Raw genomic sequence first — 13,488 nt, 5'->3', positions numbered from 1 at the left:
ACGTGCATGAACATGACTACATAGCAGGCTGATATTGTAACCAAAATATTGCAGGAAAGGCAACATTTGTTTAAAATAACATTTCAGCAATCTCATATTTTCAGTATTTTCATCCAAATTTTGATAGTGTTATGTTTTTAAATTAAATGTCTTTTTTTCAAATATATATTTCAGAAATTGTTGAACCAGTAGAGGCAGCTCGCGTACCACCAGTGGTATGAGTAGTCTGAGAACCAGTGGTGTAGAGCATGTCAAAACAAAACCAATCATATAAAGACATTATTATATACGTATATGTGACTCTACTGACTCAAAACATGCTTCAGAATCTCTGAATGTGTGAGTCAGAACAGCAGATCTGTGTCATGTGAGGCTGAAAATTAGAATTTGGAAACTTAACACCTGCAGTGTGAATGTAGAAAGAAATGAGTCCCCATAAAAATGTAATGTGGCGTCTGTCTGATGGATGGATGTACTGTCCCTCTTCTGCCACCTCACCTGAGCATGACGGTGAGAACAGTGAACAGGTACTCCTCAACAAAAGCAAAACCAATCACACCGGCTGCTGCAGCCTTTTGTTGTAGGAAACTATTTACTAAGCATTTGTTTACATAAGGGATCATTAGACTGTAAGAGCTGTTCTAAAGTGTGACTTCACTGAATAATAACTAGACTCAATGGGTGTAACATTGTTGGCACTTAGAGAGAGCGTTACTGTGTCAAACATTGATGTAAATGTCATGTTTCAGCCGTGTCACCCAGAGGGGAAGGAAACCAGAGTAAGCTATATACAGTATACCACTGTAACTCTGTAGTAGAAGAAGTGGTTTGTTTATTTGTAGCACAGGTCACATATAATGTACGGTGATGGATATTGTATGAAAAATACACACAGTAACTGATGTGTATTCTGAGATTTATTAAAAATATCAATTTAAATACAGAAAAAAACATAAAACGTAGTGGTGCACTTTACAAACAGTAGTCGGCACTCGAGTCGCCGTTCGGGGTGTCATTCTTGGCTGACACGAAATTCCCGGTTGCGTTTACTGTCATCAGCAATCCGGGAGAAAACGTGTCATTGAGGAAAAAACACCTTGAGCATCAGGCAGTGACACCAGACAACTGAACTTCACGCGTTACACTCCAGTATGTCCTGTTTACGGCAACACAGCATTCAACAACACCTTACTGGTGTTAGTTTCACTTTCTTTACTGATTTGAGAGAAACAAAAGTAAAGTATCTGAACTTGAAATAGTGAATCAGACCTTTGGTTTTATACTCGTGGCTCAGTCAGCTGGGATGTGTATTTATACTGTATATACTTTTATACTGTTACCAGTGTTATACTGTTTTAAATTTATTGTTTGTTTTTTTTCATTTATGGAACAATAAAGTTTTCAACAGAAAAAACAGAAGCTGACTTGTAAAAATGTCATCTGCCGTTGAAAAGTGAGAATTTGATGAATGATTTGTGGTAGGAAGGAGGAAGCTCCACAGCAGCCAGTCCGCTCATGATGTCCTGTGCATTGTGGGATGGAAACGGACCCCATAACCAGCTGGAGCTCAGAATCACAGCTGCATTATGGGTTCCGTTACAATCCCACCCACCAAAACGAGCTTCAGGTCGGGGCTCAGTCTGGTCAGGTAAACACTGCTAAAAAGAAAAAGAGATGGTTATTAAAAGGGAAGAAAATGTGAATTTATAAATGTCCCTTTCCTCCTTTTAGAGAAGTCTAACTACCTGCTACACGATTTCAACAAAGTGTAAATGAGCGTTGTTTCCGATGTGGAACTGAATGAGCAGCAAAGAGTTGAGTTAAATAATTCAGTGCAGTAATAACACATATTATCGACCTAATCGATCAGCTCAACCGATCAGTGTAGCTCTGTAAGCTGTGGTTGTAACTACATTCACATCAATCAAACCCTTTTCCTTGAGTTGCATATAAAGCTCAGCTCATAAACCAAAAGACAAAACACATTTAACTGACAAATGACAGGAACACTTTGGATGCCCTGGGAACATTTTCTTTCGTTCGTTCTTGGTTTAGCTTAGAAATGAATTTGGTTATTTTTCAGCTCTTTTATTGAACAATAAAGCCTCATTTTTACAGCAGCAGGTCTGAGGTTCACTGGGTTGAAGTGTAACATAAAACAAGACAGCCATTAAGAATCATCCATCCACTCAGCTGTAACTTCACTCACTCCTGAGGGAAAGGACTTACAATGTAAGCACAGTTAGTTTTTCTCACATAGAACAGAATGGCTGCCTGTATTCTCATCTTAAAAAAAATATATTCATCAAGTTATTGCTCATTTTGTTTTAAATTTAAGCAAATCTTTCTAAAAACAAAGTATAATTTATTTTATAATATCATTTTTAAGACGGTATGTACTGTTGTATTTTCAGTAAAAGGTAGGCAAACAAAATAAGTATTTTCTGTATTTAAGTAAATCATAAATACAGCCACTATAAATACACGTTTTTGATTAAATGTTAAGGAAATATTGGTACATTTTTTGCATCCTTAAAAGTCTGTGAAGTCCAACACTGGTCTTAATGCCGGTTAACAGACAATTTTAAGAAAGTTTAACATTTTTAAACCAAGAAGATTTCAGCGGCTGAAATCAGTAACACACTTTTAAATAGCCCTTTGTAGTAGTGCAACATCTAGAAAAACCTGTTGTGTATCAACTGTGAAAACAAGAAAGAGAGCAAGCAAGACAGGGCACCGGAGGTCAGCCTGACAAGGAAGAGCTGATGGAACGATAAAAGGAAGGAGAGAGCTGAGAAAAAAAAATGAAGGAAGAGATTTACAATCATTGTGCTCTTCCTGCGGAGATTAAAGTAGCTTTTAGACACTGATTTAAAGCTGCATTCATTTCTCATGTCCTAAAAAGCCTCGAAAACCCCCTGAAAAATGAGAACTAAACCCTGGAAGGAAAGAGGCAGTTGGTGAAAGAGAGAAAGAGAGAGAGAGAGAGAGAGAGAGAGTCTGCCAAATGCTTTCAGTTTGTCATCCATACTTCAACCCTTGATCGGGAAGCCTGGAGGCTCTTTAGACGAATGATGGGACAAACACATTCATTACAAGCAGTAAATTGAGGTTTTATGAGGAGGATGTGGGTACAAAGTTTGAAAGTAAGAAGTCAAATGAGGAGAAGGAGAGGTGAAGTGAGGTCAGGCACTTAACAAAGCCAGCAGAGTGAAAGCAAAATGAAAGTACACCAGGAGCTGCCAAAAAAGACTGCAGCAGCAGTTATTCACAGTCATGATGAAGTTATATATGAAGTAAAATAGTGCGTAAAAGTTCTCACCAACATCTCAGAGCAGAGTGTCCTCCTCTGTTGTCCCGTCGGCCAACAGCTCCGACAGTCCAAACTTCCTCTTTAAATACTCTAGAGATTAATTTCACTTTCACTTCTCCTGACCAGACAAAAACTCCTCCTTTCCTTCCTTTATCCACCCACTCCCCGACTCCTCTCCCTGCTGGAGAGACGACAGCTACTATCCTTTTTTTCTTTTTTTAAACTGTCTTTGTTCCAAATACGCTCCAGGAGAACATACATGCTCACATTTAGTCATTTTACCTGCTTGTTTGTTATCAAAAAGTTTGCCCGTGGAGTTTCTCTTTCTTTGTCTTATTCAAACCGAACTGTTTAAGTTTCATTTGAATATAAGGTTTCATATATTAAGGTTTCTATATTATGAGGTATTCTGACAGTTATATACTCCTGTTTTAATAACTTAAGGACAGAGAAGTGAAATGAAATCAGTTCATGTAAAGTGATCCCTGTTTGTCTAAAGGGTTGTGTGATATGTGCACCTTGACTGAGCTGTATGTAGTCAGTTCAGTGTGTCCCTGCCAGTTGTTACATGTCTGCCCTGGTTGACATCAAGATTTTAATCGATGTACATTTTATAAAACAAAAGGGTCGGTTCACTCAACAAAAATAGTTTATATGTATTTATATATTTTAGTTTTTGGTTAGTTTTGGTTTTATCTTCTGAGGAAAAGTTTAAACACAGAAACAATTAAACAGATCCCATCCCCCCAAGAGTTTTCACTGGAAATACTTGATGTTAGAAATAAAATAAATCTAACAGTCCCTCTGAGACAGTGTTTCTGGAGAGAGATGTTGGTGTTACATTTTTCTACTCGTAATTTTTCAGTGCTGTGAGCACCACAAAACAGGGTTCCCGAGTTGAAATCTCAAAACCTGGACAAATAAAACCAGATCTATCTGTGTGGCTACATACTACAGGGGGTATGTGAGAAAAAAAATATTTTTGTTCAGTTTTTTTGTCACTGGGTCAACCATTATCAGTATTAGTTTTTATTTTCTGTGACTGAAGCTCACCTATACAATACAATACAGTACTTTCCTTTATTTGTAATTTGCCTGGTTTCATTCTTTACTTTCCATTATATTATTTATGAAATTATATTTAAGTAAGTAAATATGTAAATTATATTTAAGTAAGTAAATATAATTTCTATATTTCTGTCAATTAATCTCCGTCTTGGAAATTTTGTAGAAATCTGGTTCCAAAAGTATCAATGTAGTTTTGGTCCAATCCTGCCTTTAGTGTTTGTTTTTTGGTTTCAAACTTAACTGTTTGAAAATGTACTGCCTCCAAAACAAATTTATTTTACAGAAAAAGTTCTCTGTGTACTTTAGACAGTTTCATTTTTAAATTCCATGCTATTTTTAATTGTTACACACAGTTAATGTAAAGTCTGCCTTTACATATGTGGCACACAAAAACCATTAGGACCATTAGTAGTAGTAATAGATTGTCTAATGCAGCTAGTAAGTATTGTAATAGTTGCAGTAATGGTAGTAGTGCTGTTTTACATTACAGTTTTTCTCATTTGCTTTGGCTCATGTCAAACAGTTTTAACGTTCTCTAAACTCTAAGAGCACTATGGCACATCACAACTCTAAAGGTTGTAACTCACCTAAAACATTTTATTCATGCTTCAAAACCGGCTTATTGTCATAATGTCATTATGTGAGCCAAATGCAAAATGTGTTTTCATCAAGGCAGTCAACTCTCGAAATGTTTCTCATATACAAATCTTGTTTGCTTGTTTTTTTTTTGTTGACACTGACTGCTTTTATTCAGATTTCAGCAGTTGGTAAAAGTTTGCCGTACAATACTGTCGTACACGTAAAAAGGATATGCACTTTTGTTTGTACACAGTAAATGTTTTTGTGTAGTTATGTGTTACATGTGTAATGTGCTGCGAACTGAAAATTCCCCTTTCATCAATGAAAAAACTTGCAGTTTTACAAACCGTACTTCCTCATAGTACATTGATTTCATTACGGTCATCTGACAGGTAATTTATAGATATTTGAATATCAAATGTATTTATCATTATACAACACAAGGTTGTATAATTGAAATGAGAGTTTGCAGAATATACATTGCACTTCTTGCACACGTGCCAAAACTAAAATCCGTTGTGAACTACAAACTATTTTTAACTATTAGGTTATTATTTTTTAAATAACAATTTTCATTCAAGAATTGAGCCAAAGCGAATGAGAAGAACTGTAATAGTAGTCACAATCACAGTATTTGACAGTAGTGAGAGTAGAGGCCGTAACAGCAGTGGTTCCCTGAAAGCTTTCATTTGGTGATTTGCATCCCGAAAGTCACCTAACATACTTTTTAATAATAATTAGGCTAAATTTAGTTGAAGAGTGAGATTTTTAGACACATAACTACTTTTTCAACAGTATTTTAATAATAATATATTTGAATGACTAGTTACAGAACTGAAATATAGTAATTTAATTCAAGTAAGAGTTCTATGCAACCTAGACATTTTTAAAAACATCAGTGTTGGTAATATTATTCCATGAATCACATGTAAAACCCTGATCTTTCAGTTGGGCTAATTGAGATAAACTGACTCCTTCCTTGTGTGTTAATTAGAAACATCTGTGTGTGGCATGATGGATGATGGGAGACAGGTGTGACCAACAGCGTGTCTAAGTTTCAACCTGGAAAGTCCGGTGGATTTGACCGAGTACCGGATCCTCCCCAGAGAGCTCCAGCAAGAGGGAGGCAGGGAGGTGAGGTACTGTAGGTGGAGAGAAGATGGCCGCTTGAAACCCAGCTCACGCCCACACGCTGTCCTTGAATGTACTTTAGTAATTAACAGTTAATGCAGTGTTATCTGATTGCTATCTATCAGACTGGCAACAAACTGGGTTTCTACTTCTCTCAAGTGAATACTGACATAAAGGCGGACGCTGACTTTTAGTTCCTGTGTCCTTTAAAAGCTTACTTTGAGGCTTTGTTTTACCAGATTAAATGATCACAATACAAACTGTTCACTTGCATGTAATGCATTTGACTATTTATCTATTTCCTTAAAAAATAAATTGTTGTTAGTAATTGCTAGTGCAAAATAGAATATTATAGTCAGTGTCGGAACATGTAAAACTGATTTGTTCCAGATGTATTAGTTTGAAAAATCAAGCAAACAACAATAATTATGGTAATATTTACTTGGGTTAAAATGGATCAGTCAGTTTTTGCAGTATTTTATCAAACGTCTTAAAATATTTTTTCCCAAGAAATTCTGAAATCTAATGTGTTTTTAACGTATGTAATGTACTGTTTTATATTGTTNNTTTGAGTATTTAGAAAAGCGCTTTTAAATAAAATGTATTAATATTATTATGTTACCTACAATATCAACAGGAAAAGGTTTATAGGTTTATTTATATTTAGAGGTGTGACTCAGTTCTGCCTGTAGTTTCTGTATGTTTGTATATATTTGGAACTCGAGCTGGTACTGTTTTTGTTAGGTCTGCCATCAAAAATAAAATATATAATATATATGTATGTGTTTAATCAATGCCCAATTTAATAAAAGATTAAATGGATAGTAGTAGCAGCAGCTTAAAAACAGGAAGTTAAAATAGAGGATTTTCTCCCGTGCAGAAACTAGATCTTGTGGTTGTTGAGGATGACAGTTTCTCATTAGACACCACAAGCTACAGCACGTCTTCCTGGGATATGGTTCTACTCTGCAGGCAACATGAGAATCCAGCAGTATCAGGTGATAAATGGTCTCCATTGTATTCTCAACTTGGTAGAATTTATATCTGAAACAGCAAATCTTCAAAAATGTCTCAAACTAGTAGATGTACACATAAAAAACAACAGCTTGTGGAAAAACATAAGCTTTATTATTGGACAACTTTTTTTGCCTTAAATTGAACACACTGGACATTTTATTTCATCACAACATGAACGGCATTGGAGAGGACTCAATCATACGTGCACTGATTGATAAATGCTTAGTTTTCCTCCTTCACACCAACAGCTATACTAAACACAGACAATGCATAGATGACCCTGGCAGGAAGACTGACGGATCCTCGGAAGAGCATAGTGTTTGAGCTGATCTTTTCACTTGTATGAGAAGTTAGTTGTGCGTGTGTAGAGCATGAATAGAAGAGGATCTGGCGTGTTTGCATAATGTCTGTTGGAAGGATTCTCCATCTGTAGGCTGAACGGCTGGCTTCTTCTCAAAATAGACGTTTCTCATAACTGCAGGAAGAGAAGAGAGTCGGTCAGCGGGGAAAAGATCACACAGCTATCCATGATGCTCCCTGAGGTTTCCTGTTAAACAGACTGGAGGCGCTAAAGAGGAAGTTTGACTGAAGGCTTGTGTGGTTGGGGGCGAGACGTGAAACTAAACTGAACTTTTAAGATGATGGAATATGAAACCAAACAAAACAACAAAGTCCTACCTACTTAGTTGAGTGGATCTGTGTTGAAGAAACACCAGTTTGTGTTACTCTGTGTGTGTGTGTGTACCTGTGCATGCTGTGAACTCCTCCCTCCATTTGAGCTGATGTTGTTCTCTTTTCAAATTTCAGATCTCCAGAGTACATCATGGCTCTGCCAGGAGGAAAGAGAATGTTGTTACAGACATTGAGGGGAAGAAATAACAGTTTGACACAAGCACAAGGGGAATAATACAAGGCAAGTACATGCTTGTACTGTATATTAACCAGGAAATGACAATATGTGCAAAGTCCATCAAAGGTTGGAAGGTCACTTAAGTGTCACTTTTCCAGTGTGAACACCCTGTATACGTAGAACTAGTGAACTAGAAATAGCGTGTAGTAAGGATTTGGGACAGTTAAGATGCTACAGCCATACTAGCGGCCATCCCCAGAGCCACAGCTGTCTGCCTGTGTTTTTACCTGAGGTGTGTGAGACTCTTCGCTCCGATGTCCTGACAGGAGTGCTGAATGCCAGCCAGCAGGTAGGGAACAAACTTGTGGATGGAGCCTTTGTCCTGCACCGCTCCAGAAACACCCTGAGCAACTTTAATCTTATCACACTCACTGTGAGGGGAGAGGAGGGGAAAACAGGAGTCAGTGTTCAGATGAAGTTAGTGGCATGGAAAGAGTGCACAGTTATGATGTATCTCGTCTCTCGCTGACATTTAAAACCGATGATAGTGTACAACCTGTGTACTGCCACTTTGTGGCTAATGATTTAATCTATAAGATTGTCTTCTGAACACTCCCTTTCGAGAGTGCTGTGATACCTACCTTTAAACCAAAGATTTTTTTTACAACATTACTGGATAAAATGTCTGCCACTCTGCTTTTCTAGTGGGCTCATTTGTCGCCCCCACCACAAGGCAGTAATGTCTAATGTTCTGAAAACCACTGAAAATCAAATGAGGAAGTGTTGTCATCTGGGGAAAACTGGCACGGTTGTGAGACATGGCTACAGTGTGTAGAAGGAAACAGCTTTCTTCGGGATAAGAGTGAGACCCCTGAATGGTTGTGATTTATCGTGCAGTCAGTCACTTCTAGGGTGCCGTTACCCAACTACAAACTCTGATCAATTGGAACAATGCCGTCCCTTAGTTCAGTTTTTGTGTTTCTGTACCTGAAGTATCTGGTCTGGGAGCCCAGGTTTTTGTCCATGGCATCCAGGGAGCCCATGCCACGGTATTTCTTCAACCTGATGCCATCAGAGAAGAAATATTCACCAGGAGCTTCACTGGTGGCAGCCAGCAGAGAGCCCATCATCACTGGACACAGAAAGAGAAGTTAGTATGTGGAAGCTCAGCTAGAAGACTGCTGAAAGCCATAACGTGGGGGAAAAAAACGACATAATCTCAATCTGAAAAGTTAGTGTTCAAATTATAATCCTGTCTTTAACCACATTTAAACCACAGCAAAAAAACAACAAAAAAACTCATCTTTAATCCTGAAATCAGTTATAAACGACTGCACACTGACTCTCCTGTCTATCCATACCTGTCGATGCTCCCAGTGCCACGGCTTTGGCGATGTGCCCGACAGTCTGGATGCCGCCATCAGCGATGACCGGCACACCGAAACGCCTGGCATACTCCGATACCTTATAGACAGCTGTGGCCTGGGGTCTGCCACACGCCAGCACTGAGGGGAGGAAGAGGACAGACAGGAGAATTCAATGATGTGAGAAAATGTGTACCGCTGAAGTTGGTCATCTTAACTACATGTTTCTAGTCTCTTCATGACTGATAGCTAAAAAGTGTTGGATTATGTAATTCAAATAAATAAATAAATAAATAAAATGTTGCCTTTTTTTGTCTTCAGTCAATCAGCTGGCTGAATTTTATAAACTGACATCAAAAACGTCCTAACTAATCACAAAGTTCAGTTCTGATACACATGCATGGTGGAAACTCCCAGCGGTTCAAGTGATGTTAAAAAAAAGAAAAGAAAACACATACAGTGAATGAGCAGACAGGCTGGGAACGTGACTCTTTCTAATGTCGTGTTTGTTAAAGAAATGAAAGAATGAGGAAGTTAAACTTGTCACATCAGCAGACAAATACCACACTGCACACACTCCACACCCGTCTCACATAATGTATGCCGTTGCTATCAGCCAAAAACTGCCAATCAATTGAGTTCAAATTACAGCCCTAATATTTCAACCAATAATCAGACATTGACACTCAATTTTTACACATTTCCAACAAAGAGAAACTCCCAATTCCTTTTTTACTCCTAGGGTTGTTTTGCTTCCTGTGAACTCGGGGCTGTGCGGTACTTACCAAACCAGAAATACTAAGTGTCTGCCATATAATCATGGCCATCATTAAGAGAAAATGTTGTAAAGAGCTCTTTGTGTAATTTATTAGCATCTTTAAAGTTAAAATCCTTTTACATTTTAGATCTGGTTGATTTGGCAGCACCCGTGGATAACTGATGGTGTCTGAAAGTAAAGTTAAATACTTCAGGTCCCAGAATTTTGCAGCAACTGGTATTTGTTTACAGCGTAACACAGCAAACTCATGTTGTAGAAAGGCACAAGTGGGCAATTTGGGAATGGCGGAAAATTAAAACTACCATATAGAGAGGTATTATAAAAGAAACAACAATGTCAACTACAAATATAAAAAATGGATTGTAACTTTAATACTGAACTACAGTAGCTGAAGGGACTTCAGTGCTGCTACTTTTGCTTTCTTTAGGGAAATGTGTTATGACATACATATATGTGATTATGAAATCACATAAATGAAAATACAGTCCACTATGCTACAAATCATGGTCATGTTTTTTACTGTTCTGTGCATTATCAAAGCAAAATAAAAAACACATACAACAAAGCCAAAGACATAGAACACCTCATCCTTTTTCAGCCCTGATGTTGCCAAGACTACACACAGCGGCTTGAATAATGATTCATTATGATCATTATGATCATTTAAGTCCTGAAGCAAAGCTGCCAACTCACCAATAACCTGCCTGGTCCCAACCAGCTCACCAGGGTTACCACCTCTGCTAAACAGAGACACCCTGTGGCTGCCAGCTACATTACTGAGCCACTCTGCTGTTTGCTCGTTCCAATGCTGTGTGTTAGGAATGGGTGTTAGAAATGGATGGCAGCTGTGGTCTACAGCTGATACAATGATGGGTGGGGTCGCAATCCTGTCACAGAAGCAGCCACCGTCTGACCAATGGTATCCATGGGCAACCAAAGGACACAGGAGCCCAAAAGGTCAGTAAAGTGGGTGGAGGAGGAGCAACACTCACTCAGGATGAGTGACAGATTAGTGAGGACGCAGGAACAAGCAAAACCCCAAAACCCCCAAGGCCAGTTCTCAAAACAAACCAAAAACCTAGTACCGCTACCTCTGCTACTTCTACCGATGCAAAGCTGTTAACCAATCAATGCTGCAGGCTGTGAAGTTGGAGGGGCGGGCACACTAGTGATAGTGGAGCCAATGAGAGCCCAGCAAAGGCCAACGGAAACTTACTGGAGTATCCCGTAACAGTGGTTGGGGTTTTGGGGCTGTGGAGCTTTATTGCTGGTGGTACACTGGGGGGAGCTAGACATGGACGCACACACACACAAACACACTCACCCACAAATAAACACACACCGTACAGACACCGGGGTGGGAGGTAGGGGAGAGAAATTAAGAGGAGGAGAGGAGGAAGGTAGGAAGGCAACAAGATGAAGATGACAGACAAGAGTGAAGAAAACAGTAAGCAAAAGAAAATGAACAAGAACGAATATTGCTAATGATCTGAGAGCAATTCATCAAGATGAAGAGATAAGTCAGAGACAACAAGAGACACAGAGACAAATATCTACTGTAAACTTCTTACCTATGCCGGACAGATCACCACTAAATGAATAATTCAAATAAATATAATAAATCCAAACCTAGCTGTTTTCACACCATAGTTGAAATTCAAATCAGCTTCATTTTCCTTAGGAACTGACTCACAACAACCCTTATTTCATAATGTAACCAACCACAGTTGTTCTTTGTCACATCAGGCAATCATGATACCTGATGAAACATGACTAACACTGCACCCCGACCAATCATAGCTTGTCTTCTTTAACAACCTGCATGATTTGAAAGGTAATCTTTGGAGATCAGAAATGTCAACACACACTGCACTCGAAGCACAGAGCACCTCAGACATCAGACTAAACGAGAGATGACATTCTTTCCAACTGAGCTTCCGAGGAGTCCTTCCACTGAGACACAATACGCAAGATAAAACAACAAACTGTTGAACCAAACAATCATTTTCGTGCAATTAAGGTGCTGATATCATGTGGTTTGGTCCCAACATTAGGATCGGTCAAACAAAGCGGATATATATATATATATCCACTTTCTATTGCAAAGGTGGGAGCGAGGCTGGTGGTGTTTGTTGAGTTTGCAGGCCACTCACTCACCTTCCTGTGTGATGCAGATGGAGCCGCTGCCCATCCCCACTCTCAGTGCGTCCACTCCTGCATCGATCAGGTTCTTAGCCTGAGCTGCAGTCACCACTGCAGCAGATAGGGGGAGACAGAGAGGCCGTCAGAGATGCACACACTGAGAGAACATTTGTCATTATCCAGCTCTAACTGTGAGCCATCTCATCAATTAGCCACTACAACTGGTCCTTAGCCTTTGAGGCACAGAGGAAGGAAGTTGTTGTGGACACTTAACAAGCTCGCTGGCTGAGAAACATGACACAGCTGATCACTTTGCAGTCACAGCTGATGACAAACATCAGATCTGCATGCTTCCCTTTTCTCTTCATGATATGACAGGTCAATGACAAGTGCAGATATACAATGGGAATTTATTTTACACATGTCGGTGCGTAGGTAAAGATAAGTGTAGTTACCGTTGCCTCCGATGACCTGGAGGTTTGGATACTTTTCTTTGATATATTTGATCATGTTGATCTGGTAGATTGAGTTGCCCTGAGACGAGTCCTGGAGGTACAGAAGGAACAAAACACTGTTACTCTGACTTTGTACATTTCACAGCAGGTAGACAACCTAACATCTAAATCAAATGCAGTGAATCCAATTGAAATCAAAGGAGTCTGCACACCATTAAATCTGCTCCCACAGTTGAGAGATCAAGGTTTTATTCCCACACAGATCTTTATCAAAAACATCATCTCTCATTAACACACTCAGTGGCGGCATATTTAAGTGACTCTGACAGACTCTGCTTAGTTGAGTTTGATATCTAGTCTATTGTGTATCCAAGTACCTCAGTGAATGTGCACACCACTATTGCCACACAGGTAAACCCAGTTAATACATTACAAATCTGTGAAAGAGCTCAGTTTGTCCCCCACCAGCAGTTCCAGTACTCATTTCTCAGTAATGAAGCATAACCACTTAAAACCAATTTGTTTGGGACCAAAAGAAGGACTCCCTAACCCGCAAGTCAGTTTGAGGGAAATTTATATTACATTAAATTATCGGGAGAATTAAATTACAGCCGATAAATTATTGGTTGGTATTAATAATCATTTATTTTGATTTCTTATGCAAAATGATTGATATGATTTATGTACAATAAATAATAGGCAAATAAAAGGCCAAAGTATGTTTGCAACGTTTTTTTTTTCCAAGTATTTTTTGGGGCTTTTATTGCCTTTATGATAGTGACAGCTGAAGA

At 38.8% G+C, this 13,488-nt stretch overlaps 1 protein-coding gene across 2 annotated transcripts in view; it reads right to left on the bottom strand.

Annotated features, from left to right (window-relative positions):
• Positions 1–7,197: 7,197 nt before the first annotated feature.
• Positions 7,198–13,488, bottom strand: part of impdh2 (IMP (inosine 5'-monophosphate) dehydrogenase 2) — a 12,098-nt gene continuing 5,807 nt past the window's right edge. The window contains exons 8-15 of one of the 2 annotated variants that reach the window (XM_035656683.1): positions 12,698–12,788; positions 12,258–12,353; positions 11,317–11,388; positions 9,320–9,463; positions 8,946–9,090; positions 8,246–8,389; positions 7,854–7,937; positions 7,198–7,583 (exon numbers count right to left, since the gene is read on the bottom strand). In XM_035656683.1, coding sequence (XP_035512576.1) covers positions 7,562–7,583; positions 7,854–7,937; positions 8,246–8,389; positions 8,946–9,090; positions 9,320–9,463; positions 11,317–11,388; positions 12,258–12,353; positions 12,698–12,788 — 798 coding nt within the window. In that variant the 3' untranslated portion in view covers positions 7,198–7,561. The remainder of the gene's footprint in view (positions 7,584–7,853; positions 7,938–8,245; positions 8,390–8,945; positions 9,091–9,319; positions 9,464–11,316; positions 11,389–12,257; positions 12,354–12,697; positions 12,789–13,488) is intronic. The other variant, XM_035656684.1, reaches the window with a different exon arrangement.

This window comes from Morone saxatilis, unplaced genomic scaffold, assembly GCF_004916995.1.
Source record: "Morone saxatilis isolate NCDOM2014 unplaced genomic scaffold, NCSU_SB_2.0 Contig15, whole genome shotgun sequence".
Taxonomy (NCBI): Eukaryota; Metazoa; Chordata; class Actinopteri; family Moronidae; genus Morone; species Morone saxatilis.
This window is presented reverse-complemented; position numbering and strand designations above follow the sequence as displayed.